This window comes from Hypanus sabinus, chromosome 6, assembly GCF_030144855.1.
Source record: "Hypanus sabinus isolate sHypSab1 chromosome 6, sHypSab1.hap1, whole genome shotgun sequence".
NCBI lineage: Eukaryota > Metazoa > Chordata > Chondrichthyes > Myliobatiformes > Dasyatidae > Hypanus > Hypanus sabinus.
In genome coordinates this window covers 35,344,009-35,369,124 of record NC_082711.1, presented here as the reverse complement: position 1 = coordinate 35,369,124, position 25,116 = coordinate 35,344,009, and the positions used below count along the sequence as shown (strand labels likewise).

The 25,116-nt window shown below is 40.3% G+C and overlaps 1 protein-coding gene across 1 annotated transcript; it reads left to right on the top strand.

Moving 5' to 3' along the window:
- The first annotated feature begins 10,555 nt into the window (after positions 1-10,555).
- Positions 10,556-19,712, top strand: klf6a (Kruppel like factor 6a). The gene is made up of 4 exons (XM_059971920.1): positions 10,556-10,913; positions 13,559-14,135; positions 16,894-17,017; positions 18,571-19,712. Exons 1-4 carry the CDS (start codon positions 10,812-10,814, stop codon positions 18,620-18,622), a joined length of 855 nt encoding a protein of 284 aa, XP_059827903.1. The 5' UTR covers positions 10,556-10,811; the 3' UTR covers positions 18,623-19,712.
- The last annotated feature ends 5,404 nt before the right edge of the window (positions 19,713-25,116 follow it).

Below are 25,116 nucleotides of genomic sequence, written 5' to 3'. Positions count from 1 at the left end.
GGTGGGCATTTTGTGCAGTTGTTTTATTTTGTTTATTCTATCAGAAAGAATATGAGACTGATTCACGTTATATAGCATCCTTTATGATCTCCCATTCTGCTTTACATTCACTGTCTGCTGAAGGTACTTTCTGACATCAATATATTGACAACTGCGTGCAGATCCAGACTTGTTTTCAAATTCGGTGATGCATGCTGGTTTTGCAACCAGTCCCAAAGAAAATCCTGTTAATATCTCATACAAAATATGATGCCTTAAATGTTATTATAATTGTTTCAGTACCCTTCACTGTATCATATCTGTTGGTATCATCTCACAGTTTATGAGTCCATCATCACATCAGTATTGGTTAAAATTTACAACAGGAGTCTGATTATTGTCCAACTTAACGCTAAAAGATTTTAAAACAGTAACACACAGTCAGAAACATTAAATTTTATTCACGCTGGCACAATTTGTGTGTGAACTTATTTGAAAAGCAGTTTTTGATTCTCTCTGTGAATTTAAGCCATTTTAGAAGTTTTAAAAACATTCTGTATTTTTTTTGTTGAACTTGAAATAAAGGAACCACAGTGCAGGCATGAAAATACTTGGAGGTCACCTTCTGCAACCTGCTTCTCAGTTAGACTATCTGATAACCTATTGACATCTGTCAGTCATTTTCATTTGGAACCCCTTGTTGTACAGTATCACCAATGGTGCTATTCACTGAGCAATGATGTAAACAGGGCTATTGTGAGTGATTTATCTATTGTACCTGGAGTGACTGCAATGAATTCATCACAAGCATATCAAGCAAGTGAACTACAATAGCAAAACATTTCCTCATCAGTCATCATAAATATCGTGTAGAGAAATATCTTTTGGCAAATATTTTTAATAGAGATAACATAAATGAAACACCCTTGCATTGTAGTCATCCACTGCAGCTTTATTCCTTTTCATCTAAGTAACCTCAGTTAATAGGAAATCTAGTAACATTGTAGATAGACACTTGTCAATTGTATTGGGAGTCAACATCCATGAATTTCTTCTGGTGAATAAAATAGAATTTAAAAATCTACATGAATTTTAAAAGCACGCCACAACCAATGTTTAACTCATATATTTAAAATGCTTACTGCTACACTATTCAACCTTTTCAAAAAGTCATACCCTAATAAAACTTCAATTTATTAATTGCTGCACCTTTACCCTCCTTATTTTTTACACATAACATTTTACAGAACAAAGCTTTAAGTAGATTAAATGGACTCTGACTCAGTGACCTAGGTTAATTCAGCAAAGCCTGTAACAACTTATAATTATAGATTTAAATGATGTTCATTATTCTTTTTCAAATATAGAATACCTTCCAATTCTGCATTAATGACTGAGTCTGAATTCTCTATCAATGTACATTGGAAATTGAAATCTATGTTAATAGCAGTGTGAAGTTAAAATTGTGCTCTTTCTCTCCCTCTGTGCATCAGTCAGTGTATGTCATTACAAACAGAAATTACCTAGGAGAAAGTGATTTTAAAAGCTAAACAATTCAACCTTGAAAGAACTCAATTTATTTGGATCAGTTATTTATTTAATAGAACCTCAACTTCTTTGGAAAGGTCTGAACACAAGGATGAGAATTTCAAATGATGCATCAGCCAGACCAAAATCGAAAATAGGTCAGAAAGCAATGCAGGAATAAATGAATGGGACCTCGGGCAAGTTTAAGTTCAAATACTAGAATATTAAACGAATGCATGTTTTGAAGGTATATGTTAGGAGGCTAGTTCATAGAGTCTTAGAAAACAGAGCTTGAAGCTAACATACAGTCATGGAGTGAATTCAACAAGCAAGATAAATGGGAACAAGCAGATAAGCTTGGTCATGGGCTGCAAAAAGAAATGCTTAGGGTCAGCTAAGAGCAATGGGCTGGTGCAAATGGGTTTTTTTAGTCGAACAGTAGCTCTGGGACAAATGATTTTTAGAATTAGTAGGTTGTGTGTGTGTGTATGTGTTATAGTACAGCATGGAAAAGGCCATTCTGCCCACTGACCATGATACCAAATGAAACCAATCCCATTGGCCTGCATATGACATACAAATATGTATAGGACTTGTATCCTTCCTATATTATCCTGTCACTCTATATATCTCTATTTCTTTCATGGTCATGTGCCTATCTGAATACTTTCACTGAGTGAGAGATTAACAATAAAGATGCCGAGGTACAGTCCCAGTCCAAAATTGAGACTCAGTCCACCTGTCAGCTGTGGCAGGGCTTACAGTATATACTATAATGGGTCACTAAAATAGTTTACAAAAGAAAGTTGGACAGCATCGCTAAGATCAACACATCCCTTCCTAAATGAGCTTTACACATTCTAAGCATGTTTTGAACAGAAGGGAAACAGGTATGTCACCACCCATCCTGGTAGTCTCCAGTGTACCTGAACCTTCAGTTGCGGTCATAAGATCAGACTTCCAGAGACAGAACATGTGGAAAGAATTGGACCAAGATGTTGTCCCTGGCCATGTACTTTGACCTTATGTGGATCATCTGGCAGCATTATTTGCAGACAATTTTAACCTCTCTCTGCTTCAAACTGTGGTTCCCTCCTGATTTAAGAAGACCACTATCTTCCCAGTACCCAGGAAAAACAAGATACCGTGCTTTAATGACTTGTACCCTGTGACCTCCATCTACCATTATGAAATACTTTGAGAGGCTGGTCATGGTACACATCAACAATTTGAACTACTACAAGTTGCCTACCACCAAAACAGGCCTAAGGCACGTGCCATCTCCCTGGCACTAAGTTTATCTTAGGAGCATCTGGACAATAAAGGTACCTAAGTCAGACTATTGTTTATTGACTACAATTTAGCCTCCAATCTTCAAAGCAAGCTCATCAATGAACTCTGGGCCTTGGAAGTCAATGGCTCCATCTGCAAATGAATCTTTCACTTTTTGACCAGCAGACCACAAACAGTAAACATAATGAGCAAAACTCTACCATGATTTTTCTGAGCACTGGTTCTCCACAAGGTTGCTTCCTCAGTCCCCTACTCTACTCCTGTGCCCTCATGACTATGTGGCCAAATTCTGGTCTAAATCCATCTACTGTAGAGGGCTGCACCCCAAATAATGATGGGTTGGAGTTAGTGAGCATAATGACATGGACGTTCGATTGATTATTTGTTTTTTTTACTATGTGCATGATTTGTCCTCTTTTGCACAATCTTTGCTGTGTATGTGTGTGTGTGTTTTTAGTGAATTCTTTTGTGTTTCTTTCTTTTGTGTGTGCTTGCAAGAAGATGCAGCTCAAGGTTATATATGGAATACAAGCTTTGATAATAAATTTGAACTTTGATGGTGTCATGACCACTACCTTTCCCTCAATGTCAACAAAACTGACTTCAGAAGGGGGTTGGGGGGAGGGGAGTGTACATGCTGCTGTCTACAGCAACGGAGTTGAACTTGAGAGGATTGAGAGCTTCAAGTTATCATCAAAGTAATATATGTCACTATATTTATTTAATTATTGAGCTACAGCACAGAGTAGGCCCTTCTGACCCTCTGAGCCATGCTGTCCAGCAATTCCCTGATTTAATCCTGGCCTAAACACGGGACAATTTACAATGCCCAATTAACCCACCAAACGGTACATGTGTGGACTGGGGGAGGAAACCAGAGCACCTAAAGGAAAGCTAAGTGGTCACGGTGAGAAAATACAAACTCTTTACAAGCTGTAGTAGCAATAGGAGTAGGGTCAGTGGTACTGTAAAGTGCTGCGCTAACCATTAAGCTAACATGTCGCCTTTAGACAGCCCTGAGATTCATCGCCTTGTGGGTTTTCCTGGTTGGCTGCCAGTCAGCAGTGGTGTTCTGCAGGGGTCAGTGTTGAGAACGCTTCTTTTTATGCTGTGTATCAATAATTTGGATGATGGAATAGATCATTTTGTTTCCAAGTTTGCAGATGATTTGAAGACTGGTGGAGTGGCAGGTAGTGTTGAGGAAACAGGTAGGCTGCAGAAGGACTTAGACAGATTAGGAGAATGGGCAAGAAAGTGGCTGGCAAATGAAATGCAATGTTGAAAAATGCATGGTCATGTACTTTGGTAGTAGATATAAATGTGCAGACTATTTTCTAAACGGGGAGAAAATCCAAAAGTCTGAGATGCAAAGGCACTTGGGCATCCTTGTGCAGCACAAGCTAAAGGTGAACTTGCAGGTAGAGTTGATGGTGAGGATGTCAAATGCAATGCCAGTGTTCATTTCAAGAGGTCTAGAATACAAGAGCAGGGATGTGATGCTGAGGCTTTATAAGGCACTGGGGAGGCCTGACTTTGAGTATTGTGAACAGTTCTGGACTCCTTATCTAAGAAAAGATGTGCTGGCATTGGAGGGGGTTCAGAGGAGGCTCACAAGGATGACTCTGGGAATGAAAGGGTTATCATGTGAGGAATGTTTGATAGCTCTGGGTCTGTACTCGCTGGAATTCAGAAGAACAAGGTGGGGGATCTCATTGAAACTTTCCGAATGTTGAAAGGCCTAGATATGGTAGATGTGGAAAGGATGTTTCCCATGGTGGGCGAGTCAACAGTAAAAGGGCACAGCCTCAGGATAGAGAAGCGTCCATTTACAACAGAGATGTAGAGAAATTTCTTTAGCCAGAGGGTGGCGAATTTGTGGAATTTATTACCACAGGCAGCTGTGGAGGCCAGGTTGTTGGGTGTATTTAAGGCAGAGCTTAATCATTTATTGATTGGACATGATATCAAAGGTTCTGGGGTGAAGGCCAGGGAGTGGGTCTGAGAAGGGTAGAAAAAAAGGATCAGCTATGATTGAATGGTGGAGTAGACTAGATGGGCCAAATGGCCTATTTCTGCTTCTATGTCTTATGGTCTTCACAATAAATCCAAGAAATACAACAGAATCAGTAAAAACGTGCATGGAAAGACAAACAACTAACGTGAAAAAGACAACAAATTGTACAAATACAAAAGAAAATAATAATAAATAAACAAACAATAAATATCAAGAACATAAGATGAGGTCCTTGAACGTGAGTCCAAAGGTTGTGCAAACAGTCCAATAACAGGGCAAATGAAGTTGAATAAAGTTATCGCCTTGAGTTCAAGAGCCTGATGATTGAGAGGTGTTAACTGTTCTTGAAACTGGAGGGCGTCTGGTTTTCTCCTCCTGAAGTCAATATTTGACCTCTTGGTCTTGCTGACATTGAATGAGAGTTTGCTTTTGTGGCACCATTCAGCCAGATTTTCAATCTTCCTTTTATATACTGATGCGAACATAGTTTCTAGACGTGAACATGATCTTGATCCAACCATTCTGATATCATGGCCAGGAAAGTTCACCAATGTCGACTCTTACCAATCTTTTTCAGTGCACATAGAAAATCATCTGTCTGGATGCATCATGGCAACTGCTTAGCATATGACTGGAATAAACTGCAGAGAGTTATGGACACAGCTCAGCACATTACAGGAACCACCCTCCTCTCTATGCAGTCTGTCTGTACTTCTTGCTGCATCAGTAAAGCAGCCAGCATTATCAAAGACCCCACCCAACCCAGATATTCTCTCTTCCCCAATCCAGAAAACACAGGCTACCAGGGTAGAGACTACTACATTCCACTGTTAGAGGACTCTTGAGTGGAGCTCTTGCACAGTATGGTAAACTCCTGGCCTCACAATCTTCCTCATTATGATCTTGCATTTTATCATTTACCAACACTGCACTTTTTCAGCAGCTGTTACACTTCATACTGCATTTTTATTGTTTTATCTTATTCTAGCTGAATGAACTGTGTAGTAATTTGATCTGTAAAAACAGTAGAGAAGACAAACCTTTTTACTGTATCTTAGTGTACATGGTGTTGGCGTGTGGCCTAGTGGATAAGGCATTGGTCTAGTGATCTGAAGGTCACTTGTTCGAGCCTCAGCTGAGGCTGTGTGTTGTGTCCTTGAGCAAGGCACTTAACCACACATTGCTCTGTGATGACACCGGTGCCAAACTGCTTGGGTCCTAGTGCCCTTCCCTTGGACAACATTGGTGGCGTGGAGAGGGGAAGGCTTGCAGCTTGGGCAACTGCCGGTCTCCCATACAACCCTGCCCAGGCCTGCGCCCTGGAAACCTTCCAATGCACAAATCCATGGTCTCTCGAGACTAACGGATGCCTATATAAAGTATATGTGACAATAATAAACTAATACCAATACCAATATTCAATAGTTTCATTTAATATCAGAGAAATGTATGCAAGATAGATCCTGAAATTCTTGTTCTTTGTAGATATCCATGAAAACAGAAGAACAGAAGAGTGCCTCACAGAATGAGCAACAGTTAAAACGTTAGGAACCCAAAGCAACCCCTACTCCCCCCTCCCATGCACGAGCAGCAGCAAAGCAACGAAACTCCCCCCATTTCCTCAAAAAGGCATTAGCACCCTCCATCCACCAAGCAAAGTCCCCAAGAAAGACCATGATTTTTGCATAGATGGGGAATTAAAGATTATGGGGAAAAGGTAAGTGGAGATGAGACCTTGGCCAGATCAGCCATGATCTTATTGAATGGTGGATCAGGCTCAACGGGCCAGATGGCCGACTCCTGCTCCTGTTTCTTATGATTTGCAGTACAACAAAAATCTAATTGTTTCCCTGAGAATTCAACATACCACCAGCTCTCTCTCACTCTCTCCCTAATAAAGGGAAAAAGAGGTGTCCCCCTTTCACAGTGCAAGGGGAGAATAACAAAACAGCTCACTGCTTTGCGATGATGAAGTCTGTCACATTGTTTTTATTTTGCTCTGCTTTTACTATTAACCTTGCCAGGTGCCGGCCCTTCTCTGTGTAAAAAATTCACCCCAAATGTCTCAAACGTTTTCCCTCTCACTTTAAAGCTATGTCCTTTGACATATGAAACAGTAATGAAAAACATTGCAATTTCGCTTATCTGAGATTGAACGATGGTCATAGTATGTAACATGGCAACTGCACAGGTCGGGAGAGTGGACAGTGAAATAAGACAGATGGCTACAGTGCATTTATGCAATTTAAAAATGTGTTTTCAGACTGGTAGCTCAGTGGCTTGTCCTGGAGATGGAGGACTGTCCATGTATGTGGGTGGGTAGGTGGTAGGGTGAGTGGGAGAGAGGAGTAGAGCTTGTCTTGCCTTTATTGCTTGTGTTCTGTGTTGTTTTGCCAGACATTGTGGGTGTGCTATGCTGGTGCCGGTGACACTTGTAGGCCGCCCCCAGCACATCCTTAAGCTAACGCAGACAATGTATGTTTCGATGTACACGTATAAATAAATCTAAATCTGAAATGAGAAATCTGAGAAAGAAGGCGGCCAGTCACTGAAGGTCTATGAAAGTGAATGTGTAAGAGCAGAGACAAAAGACATTGAAGGAGGATTTTAGGCTGTGAGAGTTAAGATTAAAATGGAGAAAAAGGACAGCTCATTACAATTGTTCAGTGATAGATAGGTATTAGACAAGGGGGGTATGATAATCTTCATTAAAGGTTGCAGACAGTTGGAAGGCTGAAGAGGTGAGGAGATGGTGGTTTCAGTCACATAAGATGTCATTTTTGATTTTGATAATTGTTCTTTCATTTTGCTGTAACAAAGTGGGAAAGGTTCCAAGATGAACCAACATGAAAGGTTCCACAAGGTAGGCTTATTCAGAAAGTCAGAAGGCATGGGATCCAGGGAAGTTTGGCCAGGTGGATTCAGAATTGGCTTGCCTGCAGAAGGCAGAGGGTTGTGGTGGAGGGAGTACATTCAGATTGGAGGGTTGTGACTAGTGGTGTCCCACAAGGATCTGTTCTGGGACCTCCACTTTTCGTGGCTTTTATTAGCGACCTGGATATGGGGGTAGAAGGGTGGGTTGACAAGTTTGCAGACGACACAAAGGTTGGTGGTGTTGTAGATAGTGTAGAGGATTGTTGAAGATTGCAGAGAGACATTGATAGGATGCAGAAGTGAGCTGAGCAGAGGCAGATGGAGTTCAACTTGGAGAAGTGTGAGGTGGTACTCGTTGGAAGGACAAACTCCAAGGCAGAGTACAAAGTAAATGGCAGGATACTTGGTAGTGTGGAGGAGCAGAGGGATCTGGGGTTACATGTCCACAGATCCCTGAAAGTTGTCTCACAGGTAGATAGGGTAGTTATGAAAGCTTATGGGGTGTTAGCTTTCATAAGTCGAGGGATAGAGTTTAAGAGACGCGATGTAATGATGCAGCTCTATAAAACTCTAGTTAGGCCACACTTGGAGTACTGTGTCCAGTTCTGATCGCCTCACTATAGGAAGGATGTGGAAGCATTGGAAAGGGTACAGAGGAGATTTGCCAGGATGCTGCCTGGTTTAGAGAGTATGGATTATGATCAGAGATTAAGGGAGCTAGGGCTTTACTCTTTGGAGAGAAGGAGGATGAGAGGAGACATAATAGAGTTGTACAAGATATTAAGAGGAATAGACAGAGTGGACAGCCAGCGCCTCTTCCCCAGGACACCACTGCTCAATACAAGAGGACATGGCTTTAAGTTAAGGGGAGGGAAGTTCAAGGGGGATATTAGAGGAAGGTTTTTCACTCAGAGAGTGGTTGGTGCGTGGAATGCACTGCCTGAGTCAGTGGTGGAGGCAGACACACTAGTGAAATTTAAGAGACTACTAGACAAGCATATGGGGGAATTTAAGGTGGGGGGTTATATGGGAGGCAGGGTTTGAGGGCTGGCACATCATTGTGGGCCGAAGGGCCTGTAATGTGCTGTACTATTCTATGTCCTATATGACACTCTGGGTACAGTCCTTGAGAGGTGCCACCAAGTTCACGTTACTGACTTCTGCACAAAATTTCCCAGGTAATTGTATTGCACATGTATACCCAATGTTAACTCTATTTGAACCGTAATTATTTAATTTTACACGAATATAGGATCAGAGGTAGGCCACCAAAGCCCCTGAAGCCTGCCTCACCACTCAAAATGATCTACGCTGGCCTCAATTGATCGTCTATATCTTTTCTTATAACCCCCAATCTTTTTAATATTTATTGTCCTACCACCCTAAATGTCTGTTTTTTTTTTGCTCTCACTACCTTCAGCATCCCCATATTTAGTTGTTCACAATTTTACTTTCCAAAGCTCCACAGCATCTCCAACCAAACCTTTGGCCACATTTTCTAGTATCTCCTTATATAACTTTGTCAAATTTTGCTTAATGGCACTCTTGGCTACTTTATAAAATGATGTTGACTAACCTGTTCTTACCCATTAACTCTCCCTCGCAAGAGACTAGAGCTGCACAGAACACCAGAAATGGTAAGAAAGTACTTCAGATGAAATCATCCCATGATTTGCATACAATTATAATACGTATCCCTTATTTGGCTGAACATTACAACATTCAACATAACTTCAAAGAGCAAAGCTGCAAATTTGGTTCTGCTGACATGTAACTGAAGGAATAGCTCCCCCTCTGGCACAGGTTAAACCACTTACAGTAATGTCAAAGCCTTTTGGCCACTTCGGGAGGAAGTGAAGAACAGATGCACATTACATTAGTCACAATAATAGCTTTGCAAGGGAATTTGCTTGATGCTTTGCAGGCTTACTCAATGCAGAAAAATAACATGTGTTTGCTGCTTCTGCCCCCAAACCCCCACATGAAGTTGTAACAGATTTAAATTTTATATATAGTGTTGGACTTGGACTAAAAATGCAGAAAATTAACAGCTTCAACCTTCCAAACACATGTTGATCAAAATTTATATATCTTGTTTCATTGAAATTTTACGAGGTCATCCACTGTTGATCGACCAGGACATTAGATATGTGATGAAGGAGAAACTTCTATACACATAGACACATGGGAGCCTATTTTACTACAAAAACAAGAATATAGCCAGCATTTTGTTTGTGAATGATGGCAGCTCCTGATGCATGGTGTTGGGGGGGGGGGGGGCGGGGGGAGAAGGAAAAACAGAACTGCTTTGGAAATGAAAATCCTTTTGATTCAACACCGGAGCTTGAAATCAAAATATCTCTGAAGACAACACAGCAAGTAGCGAGTTAAAATGCACTCGGCTCAGCAGCCATCAAAACAAGGTAGGTGGAACTTTAAAGATCGCCGAGAACTGACAGCACTGGAAAAGCTGCCCTTGCTTTGTCCCAAGCAGCTTAGAGCGCACCCAACCTGCAACCGAACGCAACTCAAAGCTACAACCAGCCACTTCGGGCTCACGCTATATATACGCTGCTAAAAATAGCTTGCTACCGTCTCCACCAATCGACTGGCAGCAGTGGGGCAACAACTGCGTGACGCCGTTAACCAATCAATTTCTGTGTTACATCGGACGGGCCAATACACTGTTCTCGAGGGCTGCCCTGGGCGGAGCGTCGTGCGCTCCCATTGGTCACTCATGACATCATGCACGGAGCGGCGACACGAGGTGGTGCGATTGGTTGAGGGGCGGAGGGGGAAAGAGGGCGGGGCTTGCGGGCAAGGCAGATCACGTGGAAGAGAAAGGGGCGGGACGGTGGCCGTTCGGCTGGGCTTCTCTCTCAATAGGGAAGTAGAGCTCCGCTGCGTTGTCGGTGTTCATGTATATGAGAGAGTGAGAGATAGGGGGTCTCTCAGTCTATCTCTTCCTTCTCATTCTGTCGGCTGGCTCGGGTTAACCTTCTGCATCTTTGTGTTGTATAATCTGCCTTTTTTTGTTGAGAAACTTTTCGCCTATTGAACCATTTGAACTTTAAATACAAAAGAAAAGAGAAATACTGAACTAGTACGATCACAACCAAACAGCATGGATGTTCTACCGAGGTGCAGCATTTTCCAAGAGCTTCAGATTGTGCACGACACTGGCTACTTTTCAGGTCGGGCATCACTTGAAGAATATTGGCAGCAGGTGAATATTAGTTATTTTGAAGGAGGGTATTTTGTGTGTGCCCGTGTGTGTATATGTTTGACTGCCGTACACAATGACACGCATTTGTTAGACTAGCTGTCTATTGCTTTCGAGCCTATTTCTCATTTTGTAATACCCAACGTTATTTGTTTCTTTATTTTTGTAATTGTTACTGCATGCATCTCTGCTGGATAGAGGATTTGCTGTATCGAATCAGATTTGCACTTGGGATACTTCTCGCAGACTCCAGTTTGCAAGACCCAAACTGACTCAAATTTGCCAGTTGCAGCAACTGTCAAATTGCCAAGTGTAATAAAAAAAAACTTGAGAGCTGTATTGACTATTGTCAGCTCATCGAGTCTTCCAAACAAGTTAAAGCCACCATAAACAAGCTATTAGCATTTTTACATCGATTGCTATTTTGTACCTGAAATATTTTTTAGAATAATATGCTAACCAGAAGACCTGCCAGTCGTATCCTGGTGGTTTTATTTTGTATTTACAAATGTAGTTGAAAGGAATGTCGTTTGAAGTAGCTTACTGTAATGTTTCCCTCGAGATAACGCAAATTACCATAAGAATAGCAAAAGATAAACGGAGTTCAAATGCTCATGATGTTTGTCGAAGACCGAAGGATAGTTTGAACAGCGTGGAGATACAGCTTGTTTAAAGCCCTTGCGTTGTGTAATTGCATGCGTCTTCAAACCGACTCCCCCCCCCCCCCCAATCCCCTCCGCCTCCCCATCCCCTGTTCTTCAAAAGAAGCTGAAACATTCAGTACGTGATTGAAATTGATCCAAGTAGTTTCCTTCAGGCATTTGGGATTTGGGCAGACAGCCAAACTCGTCTTCTCTTAGCCTTGAGAGGCATTTTTACTACAGCGAAATACAATTTGGTTTTGCAGTTAATGTGTTTACTGGGAGGTTTGGCTTGGAGGAGGAGACAGAAGCGTTGAACACGGTTTGCAATGTTTCGTTTTGGAACCGTGCTCTTTCAAAAAATAAAATCTTGCATCAAATGCATGAGCGAGTTTAACAAATAATAAGGAGCAGTTGTCGGTAATGAACTTTTTACTTTGTTGATGTAATAGATATCCTGTTCAATATCCGATGAAGTATTGTGAAATGCCGAATGAGGAAAATAAATGGTTGTAAAGGCAAAATAATACCGATTCAAATTTTTTTTTTAAATCGCAATTAGTCTGCACATAGTAATGAATCCCACTTTTGTAGAAAAATAAGGTGGCTAATAAGACAAAATTGTTTTAAAACCACTGCAAAACACGAATCCAGTAATTTTAATTAAGAGTACACTGAGGTTTCCATATGTGGTTTCATTATTTGTAGGCAACAATTCAAAAGCAAAAGAGCATAGTTCATTTTTTTTAAAGAGTTTCTTGCATTGATTCATTGGCTGCCGTGAACACGGTTGGTAAATGCTGAGCCAAGCAACTTGTGGTAAAAGCCAATACAAAAAAAAGCAGCGTTGCTCACGCCATTCTCCCCCCCCCCCCCCGCGTTTTTTTCATGTTTGAGAGGGACTCGTGTAGATGGTAGAAACGTAAAGGAAGTATCTTCTAATGGAGAAACAGCACGATGACTCACTTAGCGTTGTTTGCCAAAGATACAGAGAGAGAAAGGGGGGGAAATGTTTTTGCACTACGGGACTTCCCAAGAGCATTCCAGAGTAATTTCCTTTGCTGCATCCTGTTGAACATTGCTTTCCTATATATTTTTTTCCTAATTAGTATTTTAGTCAACACACAAAGAAGGTGAACTAGGCCAAGGTTTCTCGGTTTGACTATAAGCTGGTGAGATCCATTCCTGAGCACGAAATTCTTCTGAAATAGCTTGATAGGTCACGTTTACACATACAGGAAGCTGCGGTTCTTTGGTAGTCTCTCTTTTGAATCCAGTACAGTGAGTCTGTCAGCCTTATTAAATATGGCTTTCTGTTGTCAGTTGCAATAGAAAGTTGGTTTTGAACAGGTTTTTCGAGTGGAGGGAATCCAGTTCTGCTTTCAATTGGATCGGACTCGCATGATGACAGTCTTGTTCATCAAGCAAATGAATATACAAAAGGAAGGAGAAGCTTCTTAGTGGCAAGATAGCTACCACTAAAAGTCACCTCCCTCTAAGTTCTGGTGAATTAATGTGACGATGTAGTTGGTGACCTCATCAGTGCTGCTCAGCATATTTGATTGTGCTTAGTGTTAAACACACTTCTTAGTTCTTACAAACAATAAAAACGAAAGTGTTCTTTTTATATTTAAATAACATTTAAAGAGTGCCTTTGGCCTCAGAGTACAAGCAGAAAGAAGAAAAAGCTATTTGGCTCCTTGTTCCTACTCCACTGTTCAAAAAGATCATGATTCACCTTTCACTTCAGGGACACTTTTCTGAGCTAGTCTATCTCTCAATATCCAATAACCTATTGTTCCTCATCTTGAATTTATTCATCGACAGAACCCTTGCTGTACCCCCTTTCCAGGTTTGAAGTATTTTAAACATTTTAACTAGTGAAATGATTGCATTTTCATACCTTTTTAAAATTTAAAATAAATCTGGTGGCTGCAAAATTGACTCCTGGTCCTTTGCAGAGCTGCAACTTCCTTTTATTAACCTCTACTCGTATCTCTCTTTCAGACTTGCCTGGAGTTGGAGCGGTACCTTCAGAGTGAGCCCTATGTTTCGGCTTCTGACTTTAGATTCGATGGACAGGATGACATCCTGAGCAAAATCATTATGGTCTGTGGGGACAAGGATGAAACTGACAAGAAGAATGCAAACTTAATGGAAGAGGAGAGCCAGGAAAATCAGAACCTAGAAACAAATAGCATGAGCTCTGATGTAAGCAGCGAGTCCCTTGACAGCTCCGAGGAACTTTCACCCACGGTAAACTATACCTCAAACCCTTTGAATACTGTCCTGGTGAACTCTGGAAATGTAAACTCTCCAGTTCTGTCCACCCCTCCCTCGTCTCCAGAACTAACCAAGGAGTCTTCTCAGCAGCTGTGGAACAACCCACCAGCAAACATTCCCGAGCTGAATGCAGTTAAAATTCGTGGTGGAAATTCTACAAAATCGTTGGAAAAATCTAGTCCGGTGAATGGCGAAGCGTCACCCGATGGCAGGAGAAGGGTCCATTGGTGTCAGTTCAATGGATGTAGGAAAGTTTACACCAAAAGCTCACACCTAAAAGCACATCAACGTACTCACACAGGTTAGTAGAGAACTGCATGAGTGTCTGGAGAACAGTGGCAGTTAATGTTTCCTTCTTTGTATTTTTTGTTTGCTAATTCACTTTTTGATCCAGGCTTACAACTGAAATAAGCTGCAATAAATACAGTTCATCTTTCAGGTCTGATGCTGAAGTTGTTCACGGAATATTAATAAGTATGTCTGTGCAGCCTCTGGGGCGAGGCAGAAGATAGAACTATTTGCAAAGATTCTTTCAATGAACTGGCTTAGATGGGCTGAATGGCCTCTTTCCCTTCTGTGTAGTGCTATGATCCCTTGGATTTTTTTCCTACAAGTACTAAACCTCTTCTGTTTGGCCACAAACATTACAGAAGAAAGCAGAGCCTCTTTAAAGTGGTCAAGTTTCTTGTTGTTTTGCACGGCAAGAAACAACAGTTGTGTAGGCATATAATTGAAGTGTCGGGCAGTGGCTTTAAAGACCCACGTGTAAATTCCAGCCTGCAATGACATTTAGACTTGGCAATCCTCTTTCTAGGAAGAATGTTAAGCAATTTGACAGAGTGCTTTGTTCAAAAGCAGGGTGGTTCTTTTGGTTATTGGGTTTAGAATGAATAATACACCATCTTTTAACCATTCAGCTAATGACAATATTGTCCAGATTTGCTCATTTACTATTGTATCGAAGATCTATGTATAAAGTGCTGGGAGAAATGGCATGACGGGCAATAAAAGCATGGGTTGTTGTATTAAGCCAAGCCAATTATCAGTCAGCAAAGTCAGGGTACACTGTGGATCATAAGCATTTAATCAAAAGACCCTATTCCCTACAGAAAGAGAGCCTCTGGTATGGGATCTAAAAGAGGACTGGCAATTCTGGTAATTATTTGCAGCCTAATTGCTACGTAGTTTTATAACCACAGAAACAAACTTTACCCAAACACAATCCGGCTTTCAAAATATCTGCAGCGCAGTGTTTGCTGCAAGTCAGCTCAATTTAATTTTTATTTTACTGCCTCAAAGACGCCACTGCTTAAAGGGAATAGATACTTCTTTTGTTTGGAAAGGTTGGGGGTGGTGTAGCTTGTGTGGAGGATTATTGATGAAGCAGTCACTCTGCCATTTCATCTATTCCTGATCTGATTTGGTAATCCATACTGCAGATGCTCCCTTTGTTAATGTATGGACTAGGATGAATGTCCTCTTGGTTTAGGACTGCCCATTTAAAAATGTATGTTACTGTACTTTTCTGGGACACTCAAGGTTCTGTGCAATATGAAAAGTGTCATTCCTATTCTATTTGTGTGCCAAAAATAGTGCACGTCAATTTTCGCCAATGCTTTCAAACACCAGGAAAGAATGTTTCCTGAGAGGAATCATTTCAAGATTATTTGAACTTAAAGTAATCAACTTAGTGATACACATTCCTGAGATCTCACTAACACGGATATTCATAAATCCATGCCTAATCTGTATTATCCCATTTCTTTCGGATGGAGTTACAGCCTATTAACGCCCTGCTACAAACCCTGCCCACTATAAGTGTATAAAATGAGACACATTTTTAAAGAGATCTACCCAAAAACATAAATTGTGAATTGAGCAATGGAAGCTGTGATTCCAGTAGCATAACATTAGTGAGGGAAGCTTCTGAAAACCTTACTGGTGTCTAGAGTGTACGATCAGTTGCCTGAATGCTGGCTTGGCTCCATTAAGGTCAGTGTAAGCCAACACTTTTAGACATCTTACACGGAAGGATACAACAATGCTAAGAGCAATTTTCAAAATTTCTAAACAAAGAGATGGGCTGAGTGCTGGTTTCAATATGGGAAATGAAGTGGGGAGGCACATCAGGGATTTTAGAAAGCCAGAATGCTCAGACATAATACTTGGAGACTTTGTATCAGATTTAAACTCTCTATTCTGAGTTGTTTGGGAAACAAGGCAATAGGAAATTTAAAATGCAATGCCAAGGCAATTGTTGTTACACGCTGTTCAAGTGGCTGTGGGATAATCAAATCTTTTTTTCAAATAATTACATTCCTCTGAAATTGGTTTAATTAACATTTCATTCTTGCACAGTTTAATTGCCAGCCTCTGAAGCAGTGTTAATACATTTAGTCATGAAATAAAAACATTTTCTATATATTTCCTTATGGCTCCCTTTGCTTCTCAGTGGCTCGGTTACAGGCACGTAGTGGCAGAGGAAAATTGTCTTCTGTTGGCATTATGATGTATCAAAGCACTCAGCAATACTACTGCTGCCAATGCAGTCATAAACTGACATGCTTAATAACATTCTGCAAATAGTTTGTGTATCAGGCCTTAAATATATGTACAGAGCTTTAATATGTTTCACTGTATTTGCATTCTTAAAGTAAAAGGTGACATGGCAAATATTGTCACGCAAGTGTTTTTAAAAAAAACCGGAGCCAACAACTTGTATGACAAAAATCACAAAACCTGATGATCTTGTGCTCTTTCTCTTTCACTTTCTTTCCATATATGCCTTTATTGTACTCTCACCTATCAAAGCTGATTACTGGAAAATCATAAATATTAGTGGTGACTGAAATTTGAATCACAACTAGCTGGTACTTAGACCTCACGCCTCATTTTTATTTTGACAAGTTACTATCAAGTCAGTGCATATCGTTAATATATATCTTGGAATGCCAGCGGGGATTTTATTTTACAAAAGCCGTCTTTATTTTTTGCATTGAAAATGGTACAGTTTCTCAGCCAAGTCTGCTGTTTGATATGCCCCTGTTTAACGTCCACAGGTGAAAAGCCTTACAGGTGTTCGTGGGAAGGCTGTGAATGGCGATTTGCACGAAGCGATGAACTTACGAGGCACTTCAGGAAACACACTGGGGCAAAACCATTTAAATGCACTCATTGTGACAGGTATGAGAGGGTTGTAATCACTTAAATCAAATAGCTTTGACTTGCTTTAATATGTTAATTTTGTTATATTTCAGACTTAATCGGGTTATCACTGATGTAAAGCAATCAAGATCGCTATTTTGTGATCTGTGCATTGAATTCTTAGTGTTATAGAAAAACTAAGAGTGACGGGAGTAGATGTTTTATAGATGTTTCAAAGGAAGGAAATGATACATTGATTTTTCTTTTACTGTTGGGTAGCATTGAAGGATTAAAAAAATATATAGAACAACTTGGAAACATATCACCAGTTTTCTTGACAACTTAATTTTTAAAAATATATATTGACGTAAAGATGCAGGGAACAGTTGTAAATGCTTTTTCCCAAACATAGGCCATTCTCATTCCTAACTATCTACTGGGTATCAAAACAAATTACCAATTGAAAATGTTAGAGGTAACACTGTTGCTGCAATTTTGGCAGTTACTTTCTGACTATAACATTCAGTCTGGAAGACCGATAGGATTTTAATTTTCCATGACAGTTTAAAATCTACTGGGAAGAGTCGTTGCTTCTATTTAAACTAAATTGGAATTTTCTTGCAAAAGAGGGAGCAGCGTGTCTTAACAGTTGATCATCCTTTGCTAATAACTCATAATTCTTTGAAAGCAAAGGTGTGCATGTGGACTTCTGCAGCCAAAATTTGAGTTTGGGCAATTTGAAGGAAGATTGCGCAAGGGTAATACTTTGAACAAAATGTGAAGCAATCATGGCAAAAAGATAACAATAATATTTCCTTGATAATTCAGTGAAGTGGCAAATAGCAATGAATCCTCCAAGCATGCATTGCGTTGTACGACTTTGTTTCTTGCAGGCTCCTTACGCTAAGGCCACGGCAGATGTTAAGACTGTAACCCCACAAGACAACAGGGATATCATTCTAGCTCCTTGTTTTCTATTTGGCACCACTAAAGTTTCATATATAGTCATTATCTTATGTGCTGGGGGTTTAGTTCTTTAAGAAGATGCAGTCCGGGGTTAAGGAGTGCAAGGCCTTGAGCAGAGTCCATTCTGTGTACTGATAATGGCTTTTGTATGTACCAATTATGCTGAACTAAAATACATGGTAAATTTTGTAAACCGTGTCATGAAAAAGTCATTGAGATTTTTATAAGTATGGATCATATTGAGGAAAACTGGGAATTATTTAAAAAAATATATGTATTCTACTTTTCTGCCAATAACAATATGCAGCTCTAGCCCTGGATTGATAATGAAAGGAAACCAGAGATGATGGACGTGTAAAATAAAAACAAAAATTGCTGAAAATACCCAGTAGGTTGGGCTGTATTCACGGGATGACAAGGTGGTTTAATGTTTTCAAAATGAAATGTTAACTGCTTCTCTTCCCACACGTGGCCTGGCCTGAGTGTTTCCAGCATTTTCTTTGAATCTATTTTCACAAACTTGAACAGAAATCAAACTGTTTTCAGAATACAAAATGCTGCTTCTCAGAAGTTACTGTTTTTCTCCTCTTGCCTCATTGCTTGTCCTCCTTGTGTTCCCACACCAGGTGTTTCTCGCGGTCTGACCACTTGGCACTTCACATGAAGAGACACATCTGAGAGTGCAGAATGAAAGTCGGTTGGCGATTCAGCTTCACAATTGAACTGCCACACGAGGAGGAACGTATGCTCCAGCCAAAGCATGCCATTTTGCACCCTACCCAGTAGCCTCCAGGACCTTTATTTGTCAGGGTGTTCTCAGAGACTGTTAAGAGTGAGAGGCGGCATAGCATCTGTGGTGGATGGTATCTGGGAATTTTCCTGGATGCATACATTGGTACCTAACGTTATGAGTGGCTGCCAAGTTCCTGCTGTGAGCATGTGCACTGAGAACATGGTTGACTAAGGTTGATTGTATGATGAGAGGACCAATGATTTTTTTCTTGTGGTGAGGTAAGATTGCTTTAAAGTGGGCTGGATGAGTGTGTGTGAGCGCGATCGAAAGAGAAAGGTAGAGAGAGGGACGTGCCTGGAGATGGGATAACCGCCAAATGTCTTCCCTGTTCCACGCCTTAAGCAAGGCACTGAATCTGGACAGGAGACCGACCCCTTTCCCGTGTGAGAGGAGCTTTTGGTGTCTGGTGCAGCTGATAAATGTGCAATGTGTCGAGTAGCCTTGTTCACTTGCTACAAAAAGAAAGCTAATTTGTAATCCATTGTATAAGCTGTGTATTAAGGATATAACACAACTATAACTTTCATGATAAACAGAAAGGTGTTGCATGATTCTGGGGATTGTACACTTTTCTTTCTTTGTAATTGGGGACTGCAATTTGATTCCGATTATGTGCAGTTTAAAGGAAAAAAAAATCTGTTTGGGCAAATGTTACATAGAGTAAAGGAAGCCTGGACCTTTTTTGGTTGAATACCACTATAGCTTAGCAACTGATTTACTTAAGCAGCTAATTTTGGTCTTTTTATTTATGCCTGAGGACTAATTTCTGGTTTCTAAATGTTAATGCACTGTTGACATGAAAAAATGGTGCCTTATGAAAGTGACCTTGCTACAGTAAGCGTAGCAATCTCATGTGGGTCACCAGACAGGGGTATGGGTGACTTGGGCTCCATTAAGGCTCCCTATCACATGATCTTGTACTCTATGCCTCTTTCTGTCTTTGACATGGAAACAATAAAAAAAACTTTTCTTTAATTTTCTGAGTACAAAATGCCAATTTTTGTCTACCCAAGTATTAAATATTAGTTTTATTTTTTTATTTTGACTGAATATAATGTATTAAAATGATCTATTGAGTATATAGTAATTTCATTGAAGATGTTCTTTTTATATTATATAAAAAATATATTGATGTGCTGTAATGGTAACACATTCCTAGTACTCTGAGCATAAAAGATGACCATGACAAATCGCTTGGCTGTAAAGCACTGTTAATTCTGAAAACGCATCTTCACTTTAACCTTAATGTAGTAAAATGGAAGATTTATATTGGTTAACAGTGACATTGGAGAGACTCCAGCACAGGATGAATCAGATAAAGTGGCTCATTGGGCCCTTTGCTAGCACTAATTTTCTTTTGTTAGTCTGCTGATTCGGCACATTAGATATTGAGCTGTCTGGAGTGCAATATCTTAATTTGACCCATCAATGGTCTAGCTGAGATGCATTTCGGCAGGCAAGAGAAATGCAATTGCTAGGATTGCAAACCTAGTCAGAAAGCCATTGTGTTTCACAGTTGTGAAAGCTGACTAGAAAAACGCTTCCTGAATTTTAATCACTTAGGTGTTTTAAAAACGCACAAAAAAAATCCTTGAACATCAGGAACTGCTGCTGATTAAATTGTTGGATTCAGGGTGGGCCTGGAGGGGCTGATGGAGAGGAATGGGGTTGGATGTTACTATAATGTTTACACAAACACATGGTTTTGAGGGCAGAAACATACACACTTTCCCTTCTATGCATTTTTTTATTTGCCAAAAACCATAGAGGCAGCTGCTTTTTGAAGACAATTTACAGCGTTTTTTAAACTCTGCATGTGTATGCAATGCTCTACCTAGTTGTAACAAGCCACTTGATAAGAATGCCATTGACAGAAAGTTAAAAACTTGAATCAGCTTGTGCTTTTTAATGCAATATATAGAAAAAATTATGGTTGAATTCACTGGAAGAAAAGGTTAGGCCATTTACTATTTTTCTATTAACTAGCCTATGAGCAGTATCCATACTGTTCTGCGGATAATGGAGCCTTAATGAAACCGTATGACCTTGGGTTGCAATTAAAATTGTTCTTATTATTGATGTTTCACGTTTCATTTTAAAAGCCCTGTTTATCTCCAACCTCTTTGTAAAATTTTGTTATTTGAAATCTTTTTACAAGGTTTTATTTGAAATTGTTTTTTGCAAGAATGTTATATTTCTGTATGAATGTATTTTTTATTGTAAAACAATGGAAAATTCTTAACAGAATGTGCCTCTCGCTTCATTTCTTCCCGGTCTCTTTGAGTCTCTTGACCCTCTTTTTAGTTCCATTTATTTCAACGGCCCTTGTTTTAGTGACCGTCATTCTGTCTGATGCAAGTTTAACCTTGATGCATGCGCTGTTTAATAATGTAGCTGACAGTGGGCCAGAATCCTGATCAATGTCATATTTATGGAGTATTGTTGGAACACTGCAGCAACTAGCGGTGGAATGAATGGATCTGGGTTTTCAGTTGTGATACCTACAGAGTGAGAGCCTGGTCTCAATCACGCCACTATGCATCATTACTATATTGCATGTCCTCCCTTCGCAGAAGCCAAGGACTGAATTTTAAGGGGGTGGAAGAACAAGCCAAGAATTCTAATTTCTAATATGCTAGTGTTTTATAACTTTCTGAATGAAAGTTAGGGGTAACTTCCAGACTTATCCCCCCTGCCCCCAGCCCCCAGAATATGAAGGAAAACATTTGTGATAGCTCCAAATTTCAGCTTGGCTGACGACGTGCATCTGAACAAGTCAGAATTGATGACGCATGAGACTGTAAGTTTGCCGAGGGTACAGGTGAAAAGAGGCTGGTTCGAACTTGGCTTCTAGGCAGTATTATGAAAGCTATTGCTTTCTGCTGACACACTTGAAAATGAGAGTTCCTCCCATAATATATGGAATCCATTTAATGAGAAAGCAGGTATGGCCAGAACGAATCAGCACTTTTGAAGCCTAATTGATGATGCTTTAATGCTGGCAGAGTGTTTTCTTCACTCCAGTGCAGTGCTGTCTACAGTACTCAGTCAGAATACATTTGCTTACACTTTCCAATGCTGGCTTGATCTGAGATACTTCTGTCATTTCAGCAAGTTGCTTTTAAGTGCCTACATGATGCATTCTTGATTGTATTATGTAAATCTATGTAATGGAATAAAAGATGAGCCAGAAGAATAATTCATAGGGATAATGCTGAAACTAGCATATCTGGTTTAAAATCTTGCTTCATTTTACGCAGTGTCCGTGGAGCATAGCAGCGCAGTAAAGGTCCTTTGGTCCATGATGTGCCGACCTTTTAACCTTCTCTAAGGTCGATCTAACCCTTCCCTTCCACATAGCCCTCCCCCTTTTTTCTCTAGCTTTCTGTTTGGCAGTGAAGGATAAAACCTGTGGTGGATAAATGAATGACGAAGGCCATTGTTTCCCCCTTGCCAATTGTGGCCTCAGCACATCCAGCCCTAAAAACCGAAACTCAGTAAAATTGCAGCTTGAAAAGGAAATTAAGGATGATGTGGTGAGATATTTATGGACTTTGGGTTATATTTGCATTAGCAGGAAAGATTAACAGGAAGTTAATAAAAATATTTAAAATTATCGTGAAGGGTTTGAGAGGGGGAAATGGTGGGGGGGGGGGATTATTCCATTTGCCAGGATTAGTAGGATTTAAAAGGAGTAAGATTAGCAGCAGGAGTATTAAAAGGAAGATTGAAAAATATTTTCATACGGAATTATAAAAATGTGGGAAACGTCACTCTGGGTCTGTTACTCATATAGCACATTTGTAAAGATGGTAGAAATATTTTTAGAATGAACTGTATGCTTGAAGAGAAAAACTATATTGTTGGGCTCTGGGGAAGGCAAGGACGGGATAACAAATTGACAACCATGTTCTATACTGTAGTAGGAGAAACTAAATGCTGGAAAAAGAATAATTGTTTTCCCAAAGCTTTAATAAAGAGGCATTGGCCTTGGCTTTCCTCTTCGTGCTGAAATCCTGATGAATACAGCTTGCATTGGCAAACAGTTCCTGCAGTCCAAGAACTATAGAATAGAGGAATAAGGACAGGAAATAAACCAGAGGATGGAGGGCAAAGGTTAACAATGCTTTTGATCAAAGCACAAGGTGAAACAAACTCCAGGCTGGGATTTCTTTTGTGATCTGAAGATTATATTAAGAAATATGCGTAGTTTCTAAACTTAGGAATTTATAGCAAAAGACTTGTGTAAAAATTAATCTTCATGTGCATTTATACCCAGTCATTTTCCACACCATTTAGTTTATAAGACATAAATATAATTGGATTTTCAATGTAGGTTGTGTCCAATAGCATGCCTTACTTAGGAGCAAATCTTCAGTCTGGTGTTCCCTGGTCCCCCATGAGAGCTGGTTTTATTCAGAAATTGTGACAACAAATACTCAGAACACAAGGAGCAGGTGTAAGACACGTGACTCCTTCAGCTTGTCCACCATTTGATATGATCAAGGCTAATATGACACGGGTCTCGACTTCTCGGTGCCAGCTCCATGCAGTCCTCAGTTCCCTGATTTTTAAAAAATGCGTATATCTCCTCTTTCAGAATCTCCTGTGACTCAGCCTTCACAATAAAGAATTCCTGAGATTCCCCTCCCTCTGAAAAAGGAAATTCTACTCACCACAGTACTAAATATTTACCCTTTATCTTGTAGCAATGTTCCATCCTTCAAAACTCTCCCACCCGAAGAAATATCTTAAGGTCGTGCCCCTAAATCTTGTTTCATTCAGATTACTGCTTATTTTTGTAACCTCTGAAGAATACAGATCTATATAGTTTTTGCAATTGCAAACCCTATCTTCCCACGAATTAGCCCAGGCAGCTAATTGGTGTTGGGTCAATCAAACCCACCCAGTTCAGGCAGATCCTTACACCCTCGTCCTTCTGTAGAAATACACATTTTAATAACTTCAGCTGTTCTGATATTGTTCAACAGTAGAGAACCTGTAGGGGAAGGAAGCCTCCTTTTATAGAATCACATTGGGTGTTGTTCTGACCATTCTGAGCATGTCTCTCTTCAGAAGACATGGAAGTGACATTTTTCCTTTCAGGAAAATGCATTTTGTTGAGTTCTGCAAGACTTGAATATCTATTTAGAGATACCACTCTTTAATAAGCCCTTCAGGCCCAATGACCCCTATTCTTTGGGATGCGGGAGAAGTCTGGAGTACTTTGAGAACATCCAAACTCCTTACAGACTGCGGCAGAAATTGAACGCAGGTTGCAGACCGACCACCCAATCTTAGACCTCTGCAGGTTAGGTCCTATATTTATTTATATTGCAACTGAAAGTATCAGTGAACCAATGTAGACTTGACCTCCATTGAGAATGGGTCTGGATGGACTCTCTTCCTATTAAGAGGGATGTCAATGCTCCGTGACCCCTGTTTGAAATTATCAATGTGTACAAAACTCTTCTATCAATATGTGAAGAAATTCACTAGGAGTTCACTGTAATTTAAACTTTGTAGATGTCCTGGCTGGTCTTCCAGTACTTTACTGGAAATAATGAAAGGAGTCTTGGAACCCACACGAGAAATCCTAGCCAGCATAAAAATATCATGCATTAAGTAAAAACAGGTCTTGGAATTGTTGCTTCACTTTGCCTACAATCCATCAGTGAAATTGGGAGTCATGGAGGAAAATGATCCAATGAGATTTGACACAAATTGTATATTTTATCGTTTGATCCTATCTTGGAAAGTTACTTAGGTGTCTGTTTTCACTGCAGTTTTTAATGACCTCTCATCAGGAACAGTTGACAGCCTGATCTGCTAAGTATCCCCTTCCGGGGATTATGCAGCAATTAGTACTGCCAACTCACAGCTTCAGGGACCTGATTTCAATCCTGATCCAAATCCTGGAATTTCGATAATCTGCCTTTGACTGTAGTTTCCTCTGGGTCTTATTTTTTCCCCACATCCCAAAGATGTGCTCATAGGTTAATTGGCTATGGGAAGGTACCTCCTTCGACATTAAACATTCAAGTTTATTTATTTATTGAAACACAGTGAACTGCACGGTTTACATTAACAACCAGCACCCCGAGAGTGCACTGGGATCACCACACATTCCGCAGCCAACATAGCATGCCCACGATGATCAGCAGAAGAACACTGAACACAGCAAGCAACAAGACAAAAAAAAAGCAAAATATCTACCTTTCCTCCCTCCCATTGGAGCATACATACATAGTCCCTTAGCTCCAACACCAGCGGACTTGGATTCGGGTTTGGACACGTAGACATGGGAGCTCCTAGTAGCCCGGCAGACTCACAGAGATTCACAGACCCAAAGCAACAAAAGGACAGCTGTTGGACATAC